General features: G+C 46.4%; 1 protein-coding gene across 6 annotated transcripts in view; it reads right to left on the bottom strand.

Moving 5' to 3' along the window:
• Positions 1-23,973: 23,973 nt before the first annotated feature.
• The window catches only part of Ufsp1 (UFM1 specific peptidase 1), a 186,243-nt gene continuing 184,970 nt past the window's right edge, over positions 23,974-25,246 (bottom strand). For 4 of the 6 annotated variants that reach the window (XM_070528967.1, XM_070528969.1, XM_070528968.1 and 1 more), the window contains one exon: positions 23,974-24,256. In XM_070528967.1, the coding sequence (XP_070385068.1) occupies positions 24,086-24,256 (171 nt within the window). In that variant the 3' untranslated portion in view covers positions 23,974-24,085. The remainder of the gene's footprint in view (positions 24,257-25,246) is intronic. The other 2 variants (XM_070528975.1, XM_070528971.1) reach the window with 2 other exon arrangements.

The raw sequence follows: 25,246 nt of genomic DNA, 5'->3' as shown, positions 1-25,246 counted from the left end.
ACGTGGCGTCGTTTGCTGGCTGACCGGGTGGCTTCAGCGTGTCGTCACAGTTGAGGCTTTTGCGCGTGTTCTCAAACGAAGCTGTAAAGTAGGCGCGTTGGTTTAAAGGCGATGAGTCTGCGCGGTTAACAGGGAAGTGCGATCGCGGGATTAACTACCACTGGCACGCAGCCGACAATCGTGCACCGGCAGCGGTTATCTATGGGCTGGGTGACCTTGTTTCAAGATTGAAAAGGAATTGTGGCTATGGCAACTGCCGCTTCCCGAGCCATCCGAAATTGCACAGGCATGCTGCTGTTATCGCTTCAGTATTTTTTTTTTCAATGTGTGTGCTCTTTGTATGATGCTATTTTCGTGAACTTGAATGAAAGCTTGATGCAGACCACTCCGTTAAATACGACGTTGTGGCTGTTACGTGCCTATAGCAGCCGTGGTTCTGAAGTGCCACTTCCATTTTTAAGGTCTGCGAGCATACGCGCATTTGTGTATAAGTGCATTTCCGTGTGCGTGCGTGCGTGCGTACATTTTTCTTCCTGTGTACATGCGTGGGCGCATGTTAATCTGCATGGAGGCTAACGTGCCTGTTATGTGTGCGTCTGTATGCTTGAGAGAGAGGGGGGGTGAATATCTGTGTGTATAGGTTTGCGTGAGAAGCTAGCATTTCCTTACTTGCACCTACTCTCGGATGCAAATGAAATATAGATAATAAAATATGGGGTTTTTACGTGTCAAAATCAGAATCTGATTATGACGCACACCGTAGTGGGAGACTCCGGAATAATTTCGACCACCTGGGGCTCTCAAACATGCACGTGAATCTAACTACACGGGTGTTTGCGCATTCCACCCCCACCGGAATGCGGCCGCCCTGGCCGGGGTTTGATCACGCGACTCGTGCTTACCAGCCCAACACCACAGACACTAAGCAAGCACGGCGCGGATATAGAGTTTACTTGAATCTTATTTATATCCACAGAGACAAGAACGAATGGCACTGCCTTTATAATATTATCACTTTCTGAAAGCGAAACCGACGCAAAATGGAAAAAAAAATATTAGGAGCCATTCCACTCTGTGAAGATGGATGACCAGCTAAGCTCTAGCACATCACACAGGATTACACAAGGGGTCTTGTATTTATTTTCACCACTTGGTAATGGTAGTGACGATAGCCTTACTGTGATTACTGTGATATATAGGGGTTGGTCCGGTTACAACCTTAGACAGATATCTTGGCCAAAGTAGAATCTATGCACGACCATTGTTGCTTAATTGAGTTACTTCGAGTGGTGTAGCACTCCAAATCTCATGCACAAACTCAGTGAACCATTTATTTTCTGGTTTTCAAATGCCCACATTGAAGTCTTCAATGATGATCACAAAGGTAGTGTCATCGCAGCTAACCAATGCAAAGTGCGTGGCAATGAACTTCTCAGTACCACACTTGGGTGTGCCTGAATATACATATATAGACAGTGGATATCATAATTTCGTCTTTCGTTTGTACGGCAGACACTGCACTCCACAGTCGGGGCCTCTCTCCACTTACGAGTCATGTTGTATGGTTGTACATACATTTCCGCCTATGCATATGCGGCAATGCCTTCTGCGCGTGAGACCATGTGCGGTTCACAAATGATTCCAGCATGCCCATCGACGGGAAACAATGCATCTTTATTATTATTATTATTATTAGTAGTAGTAGTAGTAGCAGCAGTAGTAGTAGTAGTAGTATTGGCGGAGCACTTGAAGCCTGCTTCACTTCCGCCGCGTGACAGCCCGATACTTCGCAACCTCCAGGATCGGCCAAAATTCTTGCTCCCTGACACGACAAATGCATTTCGGGGCATAGGTACACAGCTTCGCTGTGAAAGCGTCTGTACAGTCAGTATTGCCACCCTGTATTTTGTCTCGATGGCACCATCACCATCGCCACGGTCCCGCTAGGAGCTACTAGCGGTTCGCGTTCGTCATCTTCCTTGCCTCTTGACGGCGATGACACGCTAAATCTGCACTATCATTGCGTCGTGCACCCCTACTTCGACCAAGCCAGCTTTCGGCGGCACACTTTCGCTGTTGTATTGACATCAAAGGTTTAAACTGCTTGATTTCGAAAAAAACAAACAAATGTACATCAAAAGTGGACTGGCCGCAAGGAACGTACTCACGGAGTGATGCTATTGATCACATTATCACAAAAGGCTGGGCTCTCTCAGGTCACCCTTAAACACTGTCTTTTTCAGCGTTAGTTATGCTTTCAGAGTTTATCTGTAAAGTATTTGTAAAATAGAAGCATGTTTATTAATTATTCGCTCAGCTAGGTAGTCTCGCGGACTGGCTCCAAGCTACACATGTCCGTTACCCACCTAAGATCAATTATTGACAATTTAATTATCGTACCTTCGTTTCTTACGAAAACAACTGCTCAGCTTACTCCGTATGTAGAGGCTACCAATTTCAACACTGGAATGATAGCAATAATGTCAGCAAGATTTACATTGCTCTATTAAAGTTTGGCGCCGTTAAAAAGTAACTGCCTGGATATTCATGGTGCAGTACGCTTCTGTTAAAGCAGGTGCAAATACTCCGACGGGTTTTCTTGTCGCAATTCAAGTTCATCAACTTAAGCACATGCGCTCAACAGTACACTTCTGCTTTTACTACGGACTCTCCTACGTCATACAAGAAGCACCTCAGCGATACGGTATATCACACAAGGTGTGCGAGAACATTGTGCGTGCTCCCGATTACATAAATGAGCGTTGGTGACATCAGGATCGGTTTCCTGGCGTCATTAAGAATAAGAACAGCTGCCTGGCGGAAATCAATGCAAAATTATTATGGTGCATTGTATCAAATACAGTAGCGCGCACGTGTGTGTTAGAACAAAAAGTACTGAAGTATTGGGATGAGTGCCTTGCGGAATATATTTTAACTGGCTATTGTTAACACGTAAAGAAAAAAATACCACTATTTTTTTTTCTAGGAATATTGCTGATATACGTATGCAGTCAATGGAAACATGAGTTCCGACCTAGTGCCCGTAGTGGAAGCAGCCCCAAACCGCACGGCTACATTGGCAGACGAAATATTGGTTGATTAGGGCGAAAGTCTAAAGTGGCTCGTCGCAATGGCTCATACCGGAAAGAAGAACGACACAATCAGGAATTGCTCATACCCTCGTAAGCAAGCAAATATGCAATGGCTGAATATGAATGAAGAAACAAGAGGAAAAAAGAACGAAGGAAAGAAGGAACAAAAGAACGAAAGAGAAAACAAACAACGACAGAAGGAAAGAAAGAAGGAAAGAAAGGAAGAAACGAAGAAAGAAAGAGAGAAATCTTATTTTGTTGTAGCGCGAGCTGAACAAGGTCAACAGAAAGGCACATCTGACACACACAGCGCTAACTTTCAACAACAGATTTATTTCCCGTTCTCGTTGCTGTATATACACCCCTGAAACGTCATGCAGCCCGTGTGTTGTCCTTGTTCAGCTTGCGCTACAACAAAATAAAATAAGCCGTACCAACAAGCCGCTATAGCGATCCTCATCGACAGAGAGAAAGTAAAAAAAAAAATCATGAGCCAATCCACTCCGTGAAGGTGGTTGACCAGCGAAGGTGTTTGGCACAGGAGACCGAGGTGACATAATTTTGAACAAAAGGAACAAACTCACTTATTGTCCTAATGGGTCGTCATTATTTCCCTCGCAACTGCAGTCACATTCTTTGATAATGTCAGATAGATGCACGTACGCCGCTGGGTTGTCGGTTGGGCCGGATCAGTGTGGCATCGCAAGGGATATATCTGCAACACGGAACGCGTAACCGCTCCCTTTTCGGTACCCACACATACACAATGAAATCACCGATGACAACAGAGGCAGTGTCATCGCAGCTAGTTCACCCAAAGTGAGTAGCCATGAACCTTACGGGACTATGAGTCGCAACATTTTTTATTGCTTACTGGGGTATGAGCCATTGCTCACGGGGGTATGAGCCATTGATGATGGCATTTTTCGACTTGCTGTTTTGTATGTCGTATGCGTGATTAGATAGAATTTAGGCACTGTTCGCTTCACTTTGCTGAGTGTATGTAGCCTCTGCCTTACGGGGCTATGAGGCATTGCATTTTTTGCTTGATCGGGAGTTTTCATATTGCTATACAATTTGGTCCCTGACACTTTTAGCCTAATTATAATATTTTAGAATTTGATTCATTAATTAAGGCTAATTATCTAATTATGCCGAAATAAAAAGAAATATCAGAGTATCTTCAAGCGATGGCAAACATTACCTTGAGTCTGTACAGCTACGTTGCATTTGCATATATTTAATGTTTGGCTCAAGTTACGTGGGACACCCTGTATATACGCATAGGTATATGCGAGAACATTGTGCGCGCTCCCGATTACATATATGAGCGTTGCTGACATCAGGCTCGGTTTCCTGGCGTCATTAAGAATAAGAACAGCTGCCTGGCGGAAATCAATGCAAAATTATTATGGTACATTATATCAAATACAGTAGCGCGCACGTGTGTGTTAGAACAAAAAGTACTGAAGTATTGGGATGAGTGCTTTGCGGAATATATTTTAACTGGCTATTGTTAACAAATAAAGAAAAGAATACCGCTTTTTTTCTAGAATTATTGCTGATATACGTATGCAGTCAATGGAAACATGAGTTCCGACCTAGTGCCCGTGGTGGAGGCAGCCCCAAACCGCACGGCTACATTGGCAAACGAAATATTCGTTGATTAGGGCGAAAATCTAAAGTGGCTCGTTGCAATGGGGGCTCATACCCGAAACAAGAACGTCATAATGAGGAATGGCCCATACCCTCGTAAGCAAGCAAATATGCAATGGCTGAATATGCATATACATTGTTTGACTATGCGTATGACTTGCTGTTGAATTGACACCATGTAATTATTCGTCTTTTCATTAAACATCATAATTCCCGATTTCTCTCTGCTAAACTTAAGGCCTAGGTTTTTCGCTGCGTAGCCACGAACATTCGCTCGTGTATAAATCACATTCATTCTCGATAGTGGCAGAATGTCGTCATCACACATCATTCCGGGAACCTTCTGTTGCGCGATTTGTCAATTACTCATGCCAGATACATCAGACCCTAATTCACTGTTCTGATTCCTGATGACGCCAGAAAACAAAGCCTGATGCCGCGAACGCTCAGAAATCTATTAGGGAGAGCAAATAATGCTACCGCACACCTTTTGTGATGTACCGTGGCGCTGAGGCGTTTCTTGAACAATGTAGGAGAATAGATTGTAAAGACAGAGGTGCATGCTTGGATGCGTGTGTTCTAAGTTCATCAACTTGAATTGCACCAAGAAAACCTGTCCGAGCATTCGCACCTGCTTTATTAGATGCCTACTGCACTATCATTATACAGGTGGTCTTTTTTAACGGCACCAAATTTTCAGAAATAGATCAATGTAAATCTTCCTGACATTATTATCATTAGAGTGTTCAGACGGTAACCTCCGGATACGGAGCAAGTTGAGCAGTTGTGTGCGTAATTCACGAATGTATGTTGATTATCTTTTAAATAATTGATCTTGGGTGGCTAAAGCGAATGAGTAGTTTGGAGCCTGTCTTCGACATTGTATAGTTGAGCGAATATATGCTTATGAAACATGATCCTGCAAGAGTAAGAACAAATATCTTGCAATTAAGCGCTCTCTGAAAGCCTAGCTGACGCGGAAAAAGGTCGAGGGTCACGTCGACCTGACCGCTTCCACCCTTTTGAGATATTGTCATGAATGACACGGCTCCGTGAGCATGTTTCTTGCGGCCAGACGACTGTCGATTTTTATTCACATTGTTTTTTCCGAAGGCAAGCCGTTTAAAGTTGAAATGTCAATATAGCAACAAACGTGCGCTGCCGAAAGCTCGCTTGGTCACCGAAACAATGAACGATTGAATGATAGTGCAGATTTTGCGCGTCATTGCCTTCAAGACATTGCGCTGCCACCGACGGAAGCAAGATAACTAAGTTGAACTGCTTGGCAGCCTCTTACGGGCCGTGGTAGGCAAGGGCGGCATTACTGACATCGCAGGCGCTTTCTTTTTGTCGATTTCGCTTTTAGAAAGAGATAATGCTACAAATGCAGTGTCATTCGTAATTGTCTCGTGGATTTAAACACGGGCTTTAATGGTCTACACATCGCGTTTGTTTCCAAGAGTAGGTGTAAGCAGGAAAATGTTCGCTCACACCCGCAAACACGCAAACACCCTCGCAAGCACACACACGCACCCTCTCTCTCCCTCGCACGAGCACACACTCTCTTCCTCACACGCATTCACACGCCCTCTTCATCGCGGGCATCGTACGCACAGTTATGTCCGCAGGCATGCATGCTGAAACACGAACAAGCACGGTCGCACACGTGCACATTCACACGCCGCCATGCATGCGCCGAAAGTACGCAAGCGCACACACACATTCACTAACACGCAGGTGCAGGCATGCACACACGCCGCGAACGCTCACACACACATACGCGCACTCGCGGTCAAGCATATGTACATACGGAGGCACTAGCACGCGCACACTATCTCTCTCCCTCGCGTATACACACGCTCTCTTTCCCTCGCGCGCACACACATGCTGGAAACAGTGATAGGTGAGCGCGACAGCGATTATACGCCGGCTGTGCGAGATTGATAACACAGAACTTAGTTTAAAGGAAAAAAAAACTTCAAAAGAACTTATATTCTGGTCATGCAGTACAGTTTAACAAAGAAAAACATCGCAGCGTAGTACGCAATGTCCGCTTTGTCTTGTCTCTAAACAGCGTCTCTCTCTTTCTTCTCACACAAACACAAACACACACACACACACACACACACACGCACACACACACACTCTGTATCCCTCGCACGCAAACGCACTCTCCCTCACACGCACGTACTCTCTCTCCATCCGTCATACGCATACACACACACGCGCACACACACACACACACAATACGCACGCACAGATATCCATGCGCACACAAACACGCACACATTTTTTCGCAATCCTGCATGCTGAAACTCGAAAAGCACACGTTGGCACGCGTACACGTACACACACGCCCACGCATGCACCGCAAGGGCGCGCATAAGCGCGCACACACGCAGGCACGCACATACGCCGCGAACGCTCACACACGTCACGAACGCTGACACACGCATACACGCACTCGCGCGCATGCAAAAGCAAATACGGAGGTAAACGCCCGCACACTCATACACAGAGCGAACATGCGCATAGAACCATACCCAGGCACGCTCAAGACATGCACATGCATAACCACTCTGTACCATCTCGGCTGCTCCTAAAATGCCTGCACGTGCCAACAGGCTGCATAACACTCCCTCTACCAATACCTTCTCAATGCCAGCTGTTATAAATCGCTTTATGGTTTAAATTTGGCGCTTTTTTAAGCCAATGTGCCCTCTGGCGGGAGAGTGCAAAACGATTTTCTCCTGTCGTTGGACCTCACCGCCCCTGTCTGACTTTCTTTAACTGCTTTAACGTACCACCAATGTTCCGACTAAGTGCCAAAATGCATATGTTGCTAGAAGGTACTACCCTCTTGTTGTAGTCGTTTGAAACTTTTTGACCCTCGCCCTATATTCTGAAATATAAATTAGAAAAAAGAATTCCCATTGAGTTACACTTGTGCGTTGCTGTGAAGTTCCGAAGGAGACTGTCCAGAATTCCTGGACATGAAAACGAAGAAAAAGAACAGCGGCACATATTTAAGGAATGTTTTTCACTACTGGTCTTTCTGTCAGTTGAGAAGGTTGTAACTGAGAAGCTTAAAGGTTATCGTATCTAGGGGACCATGACAGTTATTGACCGCTAATGCGACCGTGGTGGGATTATCCACATATGTTGTTTTGCTTAGATTGAAAGAAAAATTTTGGAGCTGCCTGAAGCGAATGGCTGAGAATTATTGAGTAGACAGTTACGCTGGCTGAGGAAGTCGTTCCTTGCAACCACGGTGTTGAAAGTCGCAAACGAGCAGCTAACATTGTTGCACCTGTGGTTGGGAGACCGACGACACAAGAGAAAGAGGGAGCCGGCGAACGGACGAGAGGGGCCCCACTGCAGCACGTGCCACCCGGCGCAGCTACCAACAACCTGATCCGTTCCACCGTCTTTTCGGCGAACCGCCCACTCAGTGCGAGGCGCGAGCGCCCCCGACTAAAGCCCCTGCAGGTGCTTTACCCCCGACAAGGACGAAGGCCTCGGCGCGGCCAAAAGAGAACGTGAACTTTGTGTTTCTTCTCCCTTTCCCTTCTGCTTTCTTCAATATCTTTTGTAAATAAACCAGTCTCGAAACGGATCCCAACGAGTGAAGTTCCTTCCTTCGAGGCTCCTGCGTGCACGGCCGACGCCGTCCACCTTAGTTAACACGCAGCAAAAGTTAGCAGAGTCGTCCAAGAGCGACAGCAATTAGAGTCAGCCCAAAGGCGCGAGCATTCATTTACATTTTTTGGTGCCGAAACCCGGGAATACTTCGCCTGCTGACATCGAAAGCGCTATGGAACGACTACAGAAGAAGCAAGCTGCCCTGCGACAAGCAATAGAGAAAATCATCGCAGCGGCCAGCGACCTACTGCAATCGCCAACCGTCAAAGTCGGTGAGCTGGAGGAACGCCTCGACCTTCTCCTTGAACAAGCAGATGAATTGAAATCTGTTAACGAGAGCATCGAAAAGAAAATCGACCTTCAAGAATTAGATGCAGAATTAGAAGCTTGCGCTGCATACACGGAGAAGATCTGCTTCCTCAAAACAAATATCAGGAGAGCTCTCAGGAGTCAGACAGCCAACGAGAGCCGGCCGACAACTCCGTCAGTGATAGGCACCGCGTCAGAGCACGAAGCATACCAGATTGGTTCCGTCCCACCTGCGGCATTCCAGCCACTATCAGGAACCACCGGAGTGATGCGGGTAGGCGTGAGCACAGCACCCGACGAAATTTCTCAACTAGGATCATTCTGGAAGATGGAGCACCTTGGGATCGTCGACGATGTACAGCTGACTGCCAAAGACGACAGCGTTCTGCGGGTCTTTGAAGAAACCATCACCCACAAGAACGGTAGACACGAAGTAGCTCTCCCATGGAAAGAGAACGCGTCAGACTTGACGGACAATCAGAGAACATCATCGCACAGACATCGCTCATTAACGGCGAAGCTGCTGCGACATGAAGAAGCCATTCTAGACTACGATCAGGCAATCAGGAACTACCTGCAAGCTGGACACACCGAGGAAGCGAACGAACTGGGTGAGTCCCCACTGGGGCCCATTTACTACATGCCACACCGAGGTGTGCTCTGGCCTAGTAGCGAAACAACCAAGTTGAGAGACGTATTCGATGCCTCCTCCACAGCGCCGGGAAAGCTGTCACTGAACGACGTCCTCTTCGCAGGACCTAACCTAAATCCAAACCTAACGGACATCCTGATTCGATTCCGAGTTCATAATGTGGCCATAATGTCCGATATAGAAAAGGCTTTCCTTCAAATCGAGCTTGCAGAGAGTGAACGCGACGCTGTCCGCTTTTTGTGGTATCAAAGTACGCCAAGGCAGAGTTGCCGAGCTGCACAAGAGCCCACTGCCCCGCTTCCCCCCTACAGAGTGACCCAGGCTGAGCCATTTGAGACGACGGGTATCGACTTTGCGGGGCCCATATTCTACAATAATAGCGGGTCCAAACACAAAGCTTATGTTGCTTTGTTTACTTGTGCGACAACACGAGCCGTTCACCTGGAGCTTGTTAGAGACCTCTCGGCGAAGTCATTTCTGATGGCGTTCAAGAGATATGTGTCAAGGAGGGGAATCTGCAAGACGGTTCTGTCCGACAACGCATTGACATTTAAACGGGCATCTAAAGATCTGAACCAGATGTTCCACGCCATAAAGGGAAGCGAGGTCCAGTCCTTTTTTAGTGCACAAAATATCAGTTGGAAATTTATTGTTAAGAGAGCGGCGTGGTGGGGTGGCTTTTGGGAGAGAATGGTGAGAACCGTGAAGGCCACCCTTCGCAGAGTGCTCGGAAGGAGCTGCCTTGACCATGACAGCCTCTCCACGGTTCTAACTCAAGTCGAGGCGACTGTAAATTCTCGTCCGTTGACTTTCGTCTCTTCGGACGCGGGGGAGCTTATGCCCTTGACTCCAGCACATTTCCTAGTCGGTCGCAGGCTAACGAGCTTGCCTCCCTTCCGAGAGACCACCGAAGTCAAATCGTCAGCACAGACACTAACACGCCTATGGAAGAGACGCGCCAGGCTTGTTGACTCATTCTGGAAACGGTGGAGACGCGAATACCTACTGCAGCTTCGCTCAGCGCATGTTACAAAGCCAGGCAGAGGAAGAGGCATCGGTGAGGGAGACATAGTTCTCCTCGGGGATGATCGGGCTCCACGCAAGCTGTGGAAAATGTGTCGTGTTTTGCAGACTTTTCCAGGAAGAGATGGCCGAATATGTGCTTGCAAGATCCTTCTCCCGAACCAAAGCGAACTGAGACGACCCGTACAAGCCTTGTACCCAATCGAGCTCAGTGAGGCGCCAGCCTGTGCTAACAATGGTGGCCGGGAATGAGCTGGCGCTCATTGCGGGGGAGGATGTTGAAAGTCGCAAACGAGCAGCTAACATTGTTGCACCTGTGGTTGGGAGACCGACGACACAAGAGAAAGAGGGAGCCGGCGAACGGACGAGAGGGGCCCCACTGCAGCACGTGCCACCCGGCGCAGCTACCAACAACCTGATCCGTTCCACCGTCTTTTCGGCGAACCGCCCACTCAGTGCGAGGCGCGAGCGCCCCCGACTAAAGCCCCTGCAGGTGCTTTACCCCCGACAAGGACGAAGGCCTCGGCGCGGCCAAAAGAGAACGTGAACTTTGTGTTTCTTCTCCCTTTCCCTTCTGCTTTCTTCAATATCTTTTGTAAATAAACCAGTCTCGAAACGGATCCCAACGAGTGAAGTTCCTTCCTTCGAGGCTCCTGCGTGCACGGCCGACGCCGTCCACCTTAGTTAACACGCAGCAAAAGTTAGCAGAGTCGTCCAAGAGCGACAGCAATTAGAGTCAGCCCAAAGGCGCGAGCATTCATTTACACACGGCTCCCGCGGCTGTAGCACAAAAATTCGCAAAAGTCATTATCAACTCGCAGTGAAGCCAAGGCGTGCCGAGGCACCGGCACGTGCTCCGCGTGCAAAGCTTGTAGTGCGCAGCAGAATGCAGTTCCGTGTTTCAGCGTCGGCAATACTTGAGAAACGTGTTCTGTAATTTCAAGCGCTACCTAAGCGTTTGTACATGTTTCTGACGTCGGTACTAACAACACAATCACAGCAAGAAGTACATTCGGGGGCACCAGCCTGCACCGCACGCATGTTTCTCGCGTGCCAGCGCAAACTAATATAGCACCTGGAGAGCGTCACTTCACACACACAGCGTTGACGTGAACCCGACAGAAGCGGGTCGAGTCGGCTCGTCCACCGGGAAACGCTCGCCGGAAGCGCGACTGTACGGCTGCCGTTTGCAGCGTGCACGTGCGCACGGATGGGCTGGCGCAGCACCGCTTCGACGCCGTGATTTATGCGCCGGGAGTGGCACCGGGCAAGCAAGCGCATCAGTGCGCATCAGCAGTGCAAGCTCACGATAAGACCCACGAAATACAACTGTTGCAGAGGGCACCGGAAACCGGAAGCTCAATTCTAGCGCGTTGGTGTCTCGGCTCGACACAGTGTACCGCCCAGACTCGTCAGAAGCGAATTCACGTAAAGGCGGCCACGTCGGGCTCGGTCAACCCACTCGCATCGGTTTGATGTAAACGAGGCCACAGCAAGCGCGCCTTTCCGTTCGACCACAACAGTCCTCCGAGTGCGTCTCCATCAGTCAGATTCTACAATTCTGGCGTCGTAGCAGCTGACGCACGCTTTGAGACGCGCTAATAGACAGCATCGTGTGTTAAGGATCGGCGCACGTTGCCCACGAAAAAGCTTGTTACGTTCTTTCGTCGGAGTGAAAACGTCATGCCATTGTTCGCGTCCTGTTCCTGTCCTCACACAAATGCCCGCGCCTCACACGCAACTGCTAGCTTGTTTTGAAATACCCCACACGATGCTGCACAGCCAGCTAACAGCAGAATGCTTCGCATAACATCCATTCCCACAGCGCCTGAGGATTGTGTAACTTTCACCTTTCTTCTCTTATATCGAACCGTCGATAATTTATTTTACGCGTAAGCGTACACGCCCCGTTAGTGAAATAGGTGGAGAAGGCAATCGCGCGCCGGGCGCAGCAGCGCGCTGGCATGGATGCGTGTCGCCTTCGAAACGGGGCTGTTGGTTGCGCCACCAGGCTCTTGTTATTTTGCCCGATGCCTTACCTACATTTAAAAATAAAATAAAAAAACAAGAAAAAAACATTCCCAGCATCAAGCTTGCTTAGCCACTATTTGGGAAATTTGCACGTCTGCGTTGTCTGCGATCTCCCCACTTTTCAGCAAGCAAACTTCTCTACTAATTTCTATAGCGGACATGGTTAGTTTTTTCCTGCTATCACTGAACCTAAGGGCTTCAAGGAAGCCAGAGGAGTCTAAATCGACCGCTGAGCAGATATCTTCACATTGTAATAAAACATGTTCCATCATTTTTTTAGTTACACCGTAGCATGCGCATGCACTGTAAAATAATTTACACTCCAAGAAGTGACAAAGGGTGTAAAAGTGTCTATAACTCACACCCCAAGGGTGTTATCTATATGACGGATACCCTAAGGGTGTGAGTTATAGACACATTTACACCCTCTTTCACTTTTTAGGGTGTAAATTATTTTACAGTGTGCTTCTTCCTTGTTGTACCTCGCTGTATAAGTACGCGTTCTAGGACATCCTGATCACCTTTCTAAAAACAAAGAGCTTCCCTTTGAATTGTCATAAAATGCTTATTTCCTGATTTCCTTTTTCCTCTCATGTAGTTGCTCAAAGCATATGCATCTTTTCCACTGCCGCCATCCATGAGATTGTCTCAGACTCTGTGACTGCGTTTGACGTTCGGTAATATATACCGTCGCATATTTGCTGTTATTTGCTGGTAAGCTTGCGAGTTCATTTTCTTCACAGTGAATTAATGTTTCCCTGTATAAATATCTCAACACTCCAGAAACCCATCGAGAAACCTTAAATATGCCTAAGTCGTTGTTAAATAAGCAATTATACCCTGAGCTTCCCTGCCTTCAAAACTTCTCCAGCCCAAATCAGCCGGCACAGCTTCCTTTGTAGAGCTCGCGTGAGCGCCCAGTGCGAGGTGTCCCACTCACCTTTGGTTGCAATCGAATCCTGATGGTAGCCCTGACTTCAAGGAAACAACCGCATTACCAAATGTAATTCCTGCAACCATTACACCTTTCCACACATCCCGGAGCACCTCGCACCACACAGCGTATCTTCGCAGCGCTCTGTACTTCATTATGGTCGCATTTTTCTTACTTTCCGCAATTATTATTTTTCCTGTATCTCCAGATATCGTCTTCGTTTATTCATACACCAAGGTATTTGAATTCTTTTACCCGAGGTGTTTCCTGACCCTGTATTAACACTGCCTGTTCACTGTTTCTATTGAGTACCATAAAACCATATTTCTTCAACGCTGAACTTTAATAATAAATTCTCACCTTCTTTTGGCAGACGTTGCAGATCAATTTGCTTGTTAGCCAGCAACACGATGTCACCCGCATAAAACAAACATGGGAGCGGCTGCTCTACTATGGTGCCCGCCTGTTTGTATAAGCGATTAAACCCTATATTACTTCTCTCTAGAGCCCTTTCTATCCTCACCATGCGTATCATAGGCAGCAGTGTGGATAAAGGGCACCCCTGCCTCAGTCCACAGCTGATATCAACTTTCTCCTCGCTGCTCATTCCTTCCCATTCAACGAAAACGGCTTTTCTAGGTTAATCTTCCTCAAAAGCTATAGCCAATCGCCGCCTAAGCCTTCCCCTTACAGAATATCCGACAAAATGGCGCGGTCTACCGTCCGTGTCATACGCTCCAGTAATGTCTAAAACAGCCACATATAACGGTTTCTTTTCTAATTTTGATATTTCAATACATTGAGTAAGAACAAGAACAGGTGTATTTATTCTGACGGATTCTAGAATTTCTTCTGCTCAGATAAATGCTGGCACCGATGAATGTGACGCTGTGTGGTGCAGACTGACACTTCATAATAACAAAGCTTTAACTGTGTGTTCATTTTACCGTCCGCCTGATTCATCCGTCGATGTGCTTATGCAGTTGGCAGTGACAGTTGACGCAGTTCAAGCAAACTTCATGGTAGTTGGAAGTGATTTCAATCTGCCTAATATTGATTGAAGTCATCAACCTCAGTTTCACTCTTTTTCGGGTCAGTCCAGTCCAGAACTGATTAACATGGTTGAAGTTTTTGCGTTACGTCACACTGTTTTGGAACCGACACGTGCGAACAATATCTTAGATTTGTTATTCACAAATAAACCTGAATTCGTCCGGTCTACTCAAGTGCTACCTGGAATAAGCGATCATAATGCTGTGCTTTGTGAAATGAATGTTGAACATTTAAGAAGCACTGGAACGGCAAAAAGACGAGTATATAACTTTGAAAAAGCAAATGTAAGCGAGATAAATAAAGCATTGAATGAGTACCGGACGGTAAATGAAACATATGCCCACTACACTGGAGTAACTTAATTATGGCTTATATTTAAGAAGATGTTTGAGCTGAGGCAGCACTTCGTTCCGGCGTGGACATTTACAAAAAGAAGAAGTAAAAGTAAACCTTGGTTTACTCGGGAGTTACGCAGTCTAACGTGCAAAAGGCAACTAGCCTACAGTAAATATAAAGGAAAGCCGACACGTGATCATTGGTTGAAGCTGCATGAAACTACCGAAAAAATGAAAGTTGCGGTGGCAGCTGCAAAACTTTCATTTAGAATTTCAATGGAGTCGAAATTAAAGGATAATCCGAAGGAATTCTGAAAACATGCAAGGAGAAACGGAAAAGACACTGTGACAATACCACCGCTTGTGTCTGGTAACAGCTTTATTGATCATGAAGTAGGAAAAGCTGAGTTCTTTTATACGTATTTTAGCTCTGTTTTCAGCTGTGCATTGACACAGAGACATGATATGAGTACCTTGAATTTCCAGCCGGTGATGAGTGTTACGGATGATGTTATTAGCATCAATGGTATAGAGTCTCTGCTACAGAATCTGAAGATTGCTAAGGCTGGGTGTCCTGATGACTTGCCAAACAAGTTTTATAAATTTTGTGCTCAGTCAGTTGCGCCGTACTTGAAGATTACCTTCGAAAAATCTCTTGACGAATCCTGCTTTCCAGATGACTGGGAAATCGCAAGCGTAGTGCCAATTCACAAATCTGGTCCTCGTGACACCGTCTCAAATTATAGGCCAGTATCACTAACTTCAGTTGCGTGCAGGACTCTTGAACATATTTTGTACACTAGTATAGTAGCACATATCGACGCACATTCGTTGTTTAATCCTCGTCAGCATGGTTTCTGAAGAGGCCTATCTTGTACTACGCAGTTGATTGAATTTGTGCACGACCTGGCAGGAGCACTGGACCGGCGTCTTAGCGTGGACTGTGTTTTTGGATTCCAGAAAGGCATTTGACACCGTGACGCACTGTTTACTAATAAAGAAAATGGGCTTTTACAATATCATTCCTCAAGTCATATCATAGGTAAAAGATTACCTACGTTTACGTCAACAGTTTGTGGTGGTGAATGGTACTCAGTCTCAGCAGGTGCAAGTTGTGTCCGGTGTTCCGCCAGGCTCCGTGTTGGGGCCGCTATTGTTCTTGCTGTACGTGAACGACATTAGTGACGGAATAGTGTCTCAAATGCGGTTATTTGCGACGACTGCGTCCTCTATAGAGTAGCCACTTGTGACCGTGATGCTGAGATGTTTCAGGATGACTTGGAACAGAATCTCAGAGTGGTGCGTCAAATGGAATATGAATTTGAATTTGTCTAAAACTGTTCATATGAAATTTACAAGAAAGAAAAACCTTGACATGCAACCATATGTTATTAGGAATGTAATATTTGAACAGGTATTCGAATTTAAATATTTAGGTGTTCATTTTATTCCCACTTTGAATTGGCGCCGTCAAGTCGATTATGTCACTGCTAAAGCATGCAAAACCCTGCGATTTCTTCGCCAAAATGCAAACACTTTTCTGCAGTCATGTCGGGACATTTTGTACAAGACTTACGTGCGGTCAATTCTGGAATACGCGTGTACGGTTTGGGACCCGCCTACTCGTAGAGATAAGCTGGAGAGGGTGCAGAACATTGCCGCTCGTTTCGTATCTGGCATACGCGGGGCTCAGTACAGTGCATCGCGTACGAAGGAAGCACTCAACTGAGAATTGCTAGACATGCGACGTAAGAAGTTAAGGCTGAAGTTTTTCCATGCTATTTATTATTCAGCTGCTCGGGTTGATCGCGAAAAGTTTGTGCAAGAGCCTTTTTATAGATCCAATCGCGTTGACCATGATTTTAGGGTCCGTGAATTTGCAACAGAAACTGAATTGTTTAGAATGTCTTTCTTTCCTACAACCATTAGGGAATGGAATAGACTGCCGAGTGATGTTGTGAGGGTTGAATCAAATGATGCGTTCTTTCTGATATTGTAGATGTTGTATTGAAGGGCTTTGCCTTTTCTCGTTTTTCCTCTTGTGTTATCACTTTTAACACTGTACAAGAGCAGAGGAGGTGTCGTATGTATATATTCTTGTACCCCCCCCCCCCCACTGTAATGCCTTGGCGCTGTGGGTTCCTGAATAAATAAGGAAATAAATAAACAAATAGATAAATAAATACATAAATAAAGTCCTGACGCCTAGCGATTCTAAAGCCATTCAGTTCTCCCCAATGTGCAATTATTCTCCATGCTTACAGTTTTCATTTAATCGCCTGCATTGCTTACCTGTATATCACGGATGTAATGGTCAATTCTATCTCTTGCCCCTTTCCCTTATAAACTCATTCCACCTTGTTACGAACTGTCCGGTATTCGCCATTTTTGTAAGCATTTTTCTAGTGCTTTCATCACAGCTTCCGTACTTTTTGGTCCTAACTCGTTAATCAGCCTAAGGGATCCTTGTCTAACCCTGTGGCTGTGCGTTTACGAATTTTATCCTCGGTTTTGTTCTAGTTGAAATTTCTCAGCACCAGCTCTTTTTCCATATGGTTCTTGTTCATGCTTTTCTTTTTCTCTAAAACCGTCTCATGGCTGCCTTGAAAATGATCCGGATGTTATTTTTCGGATGTAATATAACTCTGTATCCCCTTCTAGTTTGTTTCCATCTTGTTAGGAATGGCCGTACGGGGTGGCAACGTGACAGCTTTCAGCCCGCTGCACGTGTTCCAATCCAACCAGACGGGGCGCACTTCAGAGAACTGTGGATGACCGGCAGCCACGTGGCGCGCGGTCAGCTCAGGAATGTGGTGCTCGGCCGCGCCACCCGGAACAAAGCAGAGTTCTACGAAGCCCTCTGACGTCGGCTCCGGACCTTTACACCTGTGTGTATGTGCGTCACGTGTTTGTGAGTCATCATCCTCCTCCAACAGCCATCGCCTTCCTCCAAAAGGGCGGGTCATCTTCGGTGACGTCGAACGGTGACGTCGAACGATGACTGGACGAACGTTTCCGTTCGCTTGGAATCAAGAGCTTATAAGCCGCGTTTGCCGGCTGTTAGTGTGTGTTCGTCGTCGGGAGCTGAGTGCTCGTTGTCATGCTAGAAATGTACTAGTGAGCTGCGTGCTCGTGGGCTGTTTGCTGTATGCGTCGTCTTGCGAGCTCCATATGGGAGTCACGCTAGACTGTCGATGTATGTCTTGTTTCAAATATAAGTCCTGCAAATAAATCCTGCTCGCCTAGTCCTGTCGCTCCAAGGTCCTTTCGACAACTACGACCGCTCCTTCCTACAGCTACGACTGCCAAATCTTACGACTGAATGGCAGCGGTGAGATCGGCCTACGGCTCGTAAATCGGCCTACGACTCGGGAGACAGCTACGGCAGCTGACGGACGTTGGCACATGGTGACCGACCGGTATCCTGATCAATTTGGAGGCGACTTGGGATTGACCACCTCTTGCAACTGACTGAGTACGGCGGAGAAGGACTGGCGATATGGTGCTGCTTCAGTGGGTAAGCGTTTAAATGATATTGCGCGACATAAAAAACGACACGGACGTGAAAGAAGACGACACACTAAGCGCAAACTTTCAACTAAGTTTGTTGTGCCACTGCGTCATTTTATACATGGCATGCACGTAGATCGCGCATGCGCTTACACGGAAATGAAGTGCGAAATCATGTAACATGGTTACGTGTCGTGTGATGCCGCGTCCAAGTAACGTAATTCTTTTTCTGTGAGAGATAGAGACGGGAAGCTGACACACGCATCACCCAATTTTGCGATCATCTGTGCTTCAGATATCTCACGGATGAGCTGCGTGCTGCCACGGGAAACAATCGTACATTGATCCTCAAGAGGTTTGCACCCATGATCGCGACAGTGGATCGCCAAGAAACCGCCAGAGCCGTTTTTAACATTGTTGCTGTGCTCACGGAGCCGATCATTGAGGCAACGCCCAGTTTGTCCTATATATTTCTTGCCACATGAAAGCGGAAGGCTGTACACCACCCGGTGTACACACTCGACAAACTTTTTTCGGTGATGCTTTCTGCACTTAATGGAAGGGACGGCATTTGGATCCGTCAGCCTGCAAAGCCTGCCGAGCTTGTCGGGAGCAGAAAAAACAATTCTTACATTCGCTCTTTGGGCAATCTTTTTCAAGTTGTGGGAAATCCCGTGCATGTAAGGTATGACACTAACTTTAGGGCGTGTGCCAGGAGGGGCATCGGCAACTGACAAAAGTCAGTTGCCGATAAGTCAGTTGCCGATGCCCCTCCTGGCACACGCCCTAAAGTTAGTGTCATACCTTACATGCACGGGATGTCAGTTGCCGATGCCCCTCCTGGCACACGCCCTAAAGTTAGTGTCATACCTTACATGCACGGGATTTCCCACAACTTGAAAAAGATTGCCCAAAGAGCGAATGTAAGAGTTGTTTTTTCTGCTCCCGACAAGCTCGGCAGGCTTTGCAGGCTGACGGATCCAAATGCCGTCCCTTCCGATAAGTGCAGAAAGCATCACCGAAAAAAGTTTGTCGAGTGTGTACACCGGGTGGTGTACAGCCTTCCGCTTTCATGTGGCAAGAAATATATAGGACAAACTGGGCGTTGCCTCAATGATCGGCTCCGTGAGCACAGCAACAATGTTAAAAACGGCTCTGGCGGTTTCTTGGCGATCCACTGTCGCGATCATGGGTGCAAACCTCTTGAGGATCAATGTACGATTGTTTCCCGTGGCAGCACGCAGCTCATCCGTGAGATATCTGAAGCACAGATGATCGCAAAATTGGGTGATGCGTGTGTCAGCTTCCCGTCTCTATCTCTCACAGAAAAAGAATTACGTTACTTGGACGCGGCATCACACGACACGTAACCATGTTACATGATTTCGCACTTCATTTCCGTGTAAGCGCATGCGCGATCTACGTGCATGCCATGTATAAAATGACGCAGTGGCACAATAAACTTAGTTGAAAGTTTGCGCTTGGTGTGTCGTCTTCTTTCACGTCCGTGTCGTTTTTTATGTCGCGCAATATCATTTAAGCAATGGATTACCAACTTGCCCGGAATGCTGCTCTCAGTAAGCGTTTGGTTTTGGCTGTAAGATTTACCCGGCTTCAATTTCTCTGTGTTCTTGGATTTGATTCGCTGGGGATCTTTTACTTGTATTTTGATTTGCGTGGGTATCGCAACAAGTATTGTGTGACAGCAGAGCCAAAGCTTAAAGTAGCGACCATGGTCCTAATGTGTTTGACGAGAGCTGACCTGTTGTGGTTGTGTGAGGAGATCGAGGTAAACGTAGAGAAGGAGTTGACGGAAACAGAAATTCGTAAGACAATTCTCGAAAGTGAGAATGATTTGAAATTCATAGAACAAATGGGCAAACGAATTCTAAGTAAGAAACGGCAACAGGAAGCAATTAGGCAAGAACAGGAAGAAGCTAGGCAGGAACTGAAAATAATTTCTCAGGAAGAAGGTCTAACAGAAGTAACGAGGCAGTACATTGATGCATTGAACGAAGAGATTCAAGATCTTGAGCAGTTAATCGAGCAAAGTCAACAGCGGCTTGAGAAATCTGTAGGCTAAACGCAGTGAAAGTGGGAGGAAGTAGATAGCTCAAAAGCTGAGAGAAGTAGCAGCACCTGCGAGATTAGCAGCACGTTCATAAGTGAACTCGAAGTGCTAGCAGCTAACAATGCCTTAGTGGCAGCAGAGGCCGTTAAAGGCCAGAGTGAGAGCGACGAGGTGCTGTGCCAACATAAGACTGTAGAGACAGCTAGGCCAGCTGCAAACAAATTGGCACAGTTATCGCACGTGTGCGTCGCTTGTAATGTTAGCGAGGTTGCTAGCGAAGTAAAGAGTACTGCTGACCCGATAGACACGAGCACCCATGTCGAGTCAGATCTGCGTGCCGAAGAGATGTGCCAGCTGGACTATGCAGTTGAGAGTAGTTCTCGGGATGGCGAGCTCCGTAGCTCACGAGAGAACAGCTGCATTGTTCAGGGATGTTCAACCAAGAGAGGCATGATTTAGTTAAGGATCATTCAGACTGCGGGGGTAAGAGACTGATCCGGGCCGACGAGATGTGTAACGGCCAGCACGAGGCGCGAGATGACGGCATGAAAGAGAGTTCAAGGAAAAAGCGCCGCAGAAAGAAGCGCCCTAAAGATAGGAATGCGGTGACTAATGTAGCGCCGCCAAAGACGGCGAGAGACCCAAAAGGGCAGGGCGCGAGGAAAAGAAAGGTGCCGTCGTCACTGACGATGTTGACGCATCAAACACGTTCGAGCCACCGGTCAAAGGGGACCGCGAAGCATAATCTGCACGGACGCGGACAAAGGGCACGGGGCAGTCAAATTCCTCGTCGTTCCGTAGTTTTTTTCGAAGCTCAGCGTGCAGTACGAAGAAGCGCAAGGTGGCGAGACGAGACCAGGTGGGGAGTAGCGACGCGGTCAATCGAGGTCATGATGAAAGCGGGGCGCCAGGACGCAAATTGGCAGGAGACTGTAACGTCTTGAGGGAGCTGATAGTGAGTCAGCCCTTTTGTTGTTCCTGGGTAGCCAGAATAGCTTTCAAGCCGCGACCACTTCGAGTACGGCTCAAATAGTATGAGTCAGTTGTAAACGTTTGAAAAAGAGAGAACGTGTTGTTTTATTTTTGAGCATTTTAAGATAGTGAGCTGTGTGCTCGTAAGCGGTTTGCTCTATGCGTCGTCTTGCGTACTCCATATGGGAGTCACGCTAGACTACCGATGTATGTCTTGTTTCAAATGCAAATCCTGCAAATAAATCCTGCTCGCCTAGTCCTGTCACTCCAAGGTCCTCCCGACAACTACGACCGCTTCAATCCCAATAATCTTCGTCTAGGATATGATGTAGTGTTCCAGACTTTCTGTATAAAAGGTTTATGTGCTTCCAAAATATTCTAGGCACTGCCTTCTTTTTCTTACGCATTTCTGACAGCGCACGTTCACTTTCACCTTTTATCTTTGCCTAAATCAGCACTTGAACGATAGATTCCTTATCCCGGTATACTTCCCATTTTCGGTCTTGTTCAACCTGCGGCAACTGCGTTTTTTTTTTGCCTATGTTCTCGTGATGCTTTCTGTCGTACGTCGATCCCTTCCCGTATCTCTGTTTCATGAGCTTTTCGGTTTCCTCCCGCTCTTTGCTAGGCCATTTGCCAAGTTCTTTCTCGACTCTTGTGACTATATTTATTATTTGTTCATCGTTTAAATTCGGACTGGCCATTCTTTGCTCCTTGCTCTCTTTCCCAGCTACATATGCCACTTTCAAAATATGTTTATGGTCCCTTCCTGTGTTGCTATAACATACCTAGTAAATGACCATTTCTCTGAACTTACCAAAAATACTTTGTTATCAGACAGTAATCAATCACCAATTGCCTATTTCCAACTTCCCATGTGATCTGGTCATGACATTTAGGCCACGTATTTACGATAAGAGGTCAAGCTGCTCATAGAGATCTAGCACTAACTTACCGTGGTTGTCGGTATAACCGTCTAGATCCTGTGTGTCGCCATTGTGTCACCCTCAAAGGATAATTTTCCCATCATTCCCGAAACCCTTAAGAGGAAGCTTTAGCTCGGGTGCTCCTATCTAAATACATGTAAAAGGAGAATTCGTTTTTCTCGGCAGATCCAAATTTGGCGAGGTTTGTTGCATTTCAAAGAAAAGCTTAAGATCGAGAGACTACTGGTTTTGAAGTTTTTATTTATGTCATCAATTTTTAATCAAAAACTGGCAAAATATGAAAATTTTCGGAAACCAAACTATCAGGTTTGCAACGCTGTAACTCAGCAAGGAATAATGATGTCACAATTTTGTGAATTGCATATGATAGTACACCTAAAGCGGACAAAATTGATGTCACACATGAATAAAAAGAAATTTTGTAATATGGAAATACAGCTTTTGCAGAACCCTTGTAAACAACGTAACAAGTTCACGTAACATATAAATTGACATATTCAACTTGTCGACTTTGAATGATCTAAGGAATGCTCTTCGCAGAACCGCGAATTGATAACAGGATTGATACAGGCCTATTAGGTTGTAAACTTTGTGCTTCTGTTTTTTTTAAACTTTCGAGTTCTTGAAAATCTTTAAAAAACATTCCAGGCCCCAAATCAAAACTCCGCTTTCAACGGTCACTATTATTGAACTTTTTATTTCAAATGCAACAAATTTCGTTAGAATCGCTCCAGGGGTTACCGCAGAAAAACGTTTTTGCGTTTCACATGTATTCAAATAGGCCGCTTCGGACTTGGGCCCGAGCTAAAGCTTTCTCTTAATGTGAGCGCTCAGGTATTCTACTAACTTTTGCTTCTTCTCTTTAGAATTTTTTCTCGTCCATAGATACGTTAGGCCCAGCCAAATTTTCTTTCCACTGATCGTGCATGCCAAGAAAGAACTTCTTGACACTATCAATTTACTCTTTCCCATTTGGCTCCATTATGTATGTCCATTACAAGTCCCCTCTCTTTCCAATTTAGTTCTGTTGCACCCTTCCCAAAAGGGCGCGCGGCTAACCAACGCTACCCAGAGGAAAGTTTAGGTGGCGAGCGAAGTGGCCCAGGAGAAAGGAAGCGAAGCGTCGTGGAGAAGGAGGGCAAGCGGAGGTGCGCTGGGATGACCGCCTTTGGCAGTTGCTTCGGGTTCCTTGTGGGCGTACTGGATTCGTCTCGTGATCGAAAGGCTGTGCGCCGAGCGAGAAAGACTGAGCAGCCACGCAAGCGGCGACAGTCCCAGCGCGAGTCGATCGACCCCGAAGTCATCGCCGGTCACGAGCTGAACAAGTCCGGCACAATGCGCGAGCTTGGCGTGCCCAGGAGACTTCAGAAGAGGAAGGAGAAGGGGACAATGAAAAGTGCGAGTAGTATATTACCAAATTGCTTGAAATAATAAAGACTGTGCGTTTACTTACAGTACCTTACCTTCTTTCCTAATCACACTTTACAGTAATAATTATCGAAAGACAGACATAAAACATAAAAACAAAAATAAGCCTTGAGAAAACCGCCACACTTAAACAATGAAATCATTTTTAAAGCATTCTACGCAACTGCACTTATACAATTGCGCGTAACTTACGTTCACTAAATGAAACGACACTGTAACCTTTTTATTTATTAATTGGCTCAAATGTTTCTATAGTTGCCATTCTTTATATTTTCGCTTTCATATAATAACAAGTAGTAGGACTTTATCACACGGCACTGCATAACACACAAGTTCCCTTTATTGTCATTCGAGGAGACACATTTTGACTGTTCTCTGAAAAGGTAAAGTACAATCCAGGAAGCGCCAGTACTGATCCAGGGAAGTGAGGTCATGAGCGTCTGACTGCCGGAGGGGGCAGCAAGGGCAGGCACAGGTTATAAAAGGAGCTCTCCATGAGGGAATCCAGAGGGCGCCACGAGATCCACCCATTCTGCTGCAAGTGGCCTTTGGCTCCCGTGAGGTGGCCGTGCTTTGCATCATTCCTGTACCAGTGCGGGTCCTGCAGGTACACCAGCAGTTGACTAGAGCTTAATCTTCAGCAAGGCCCATGGTGACCGTTTAACAACGCAAAAGTATCAGTTACAAGCCGAAGTGATGATACACATCGGTGCTTCGTCATCATCATCAGCAGCAGCCTATCTTATGTCTAATGCTTCCTACCTGTGCTTAACTAAAACTATCTCTGCCTACTGTCCCGGTTTTGGCGAGGCTGCCTAGCTGATGGGGTAAATAGAAGTGTAACAGTCGATCTTCATCTCCACGGATACATTTGTGTATTTTTGTGTGTACTATCAAAGTGGCTTATATAACTATTCTATGCTGAATGAGTATGCGCATCTCGATTCTGCGTAACAAAAAAAATATCACCGACGATTACGATACTCCCTAATGCGAAATTTGAGCGCAGACATATACGTGTTTTCATTGGGCAATATTTTAGCTGGCGCAGACAATACGTCTCGTGCGGTACGTTGCACATGAAGCGAAGCGTGGCGCGACTGCCTCGCTAAACTGCAGATCACGAAAGGCAGCGCCTGGGGGACGCGTGGGCGCAATTTATTAATTTTATTTACACATACATTCTGCAACCCTAAGAGAGTTATGGCAGGAGTGGGGTACAAAATCAAGGGTGCCACACAGACAGCAATAGGGGGTACACAAGTCAAAGGTACAAAGCAAAACACTAGCATAAGGAATATGTTAAAAAAAAACGGTGTCAGTACACGTATATACATAGAAACATAGTGAATAATACACGGTTTTAGGAATCGCGGGCATCAACCAGTGATTGCCTTAACATAATCATCAAATGTCAATTTTCGTATGTTAGGGGGTAGTTGCCATGGTTCCACAATTCAATGGATCGGGGGAAAAAACTATATTTGAATTTGTCTATGCTGGCGTACAGGGTTGTTATATCTAGAAGGTGAAAATTTCGCGTGTTAGACGCTTTAGCAAACTTAATGCACTCCAAGGATGAGACCGTTCC

Source organism: Dermacentor albipictus, unplaced genomic scaffold, assembly GCF_038994185.2.
Source record: "Dermacentor albipictus isolate Rhodes 1998 colony unplaced genomic scaffold, USDA_Dalb.pri_finalv2 scaffold_16, whole genome shotgun sequence".
NCBI lineage: Eukaryota > Metazoa > Arthropoda > Arachnida > Ixodida > Ixodidae > Dermacentor > Dermacentor albipictus.
This window is presented reverse-complemented; position numbering and strand designations above follow the sequence as displayed.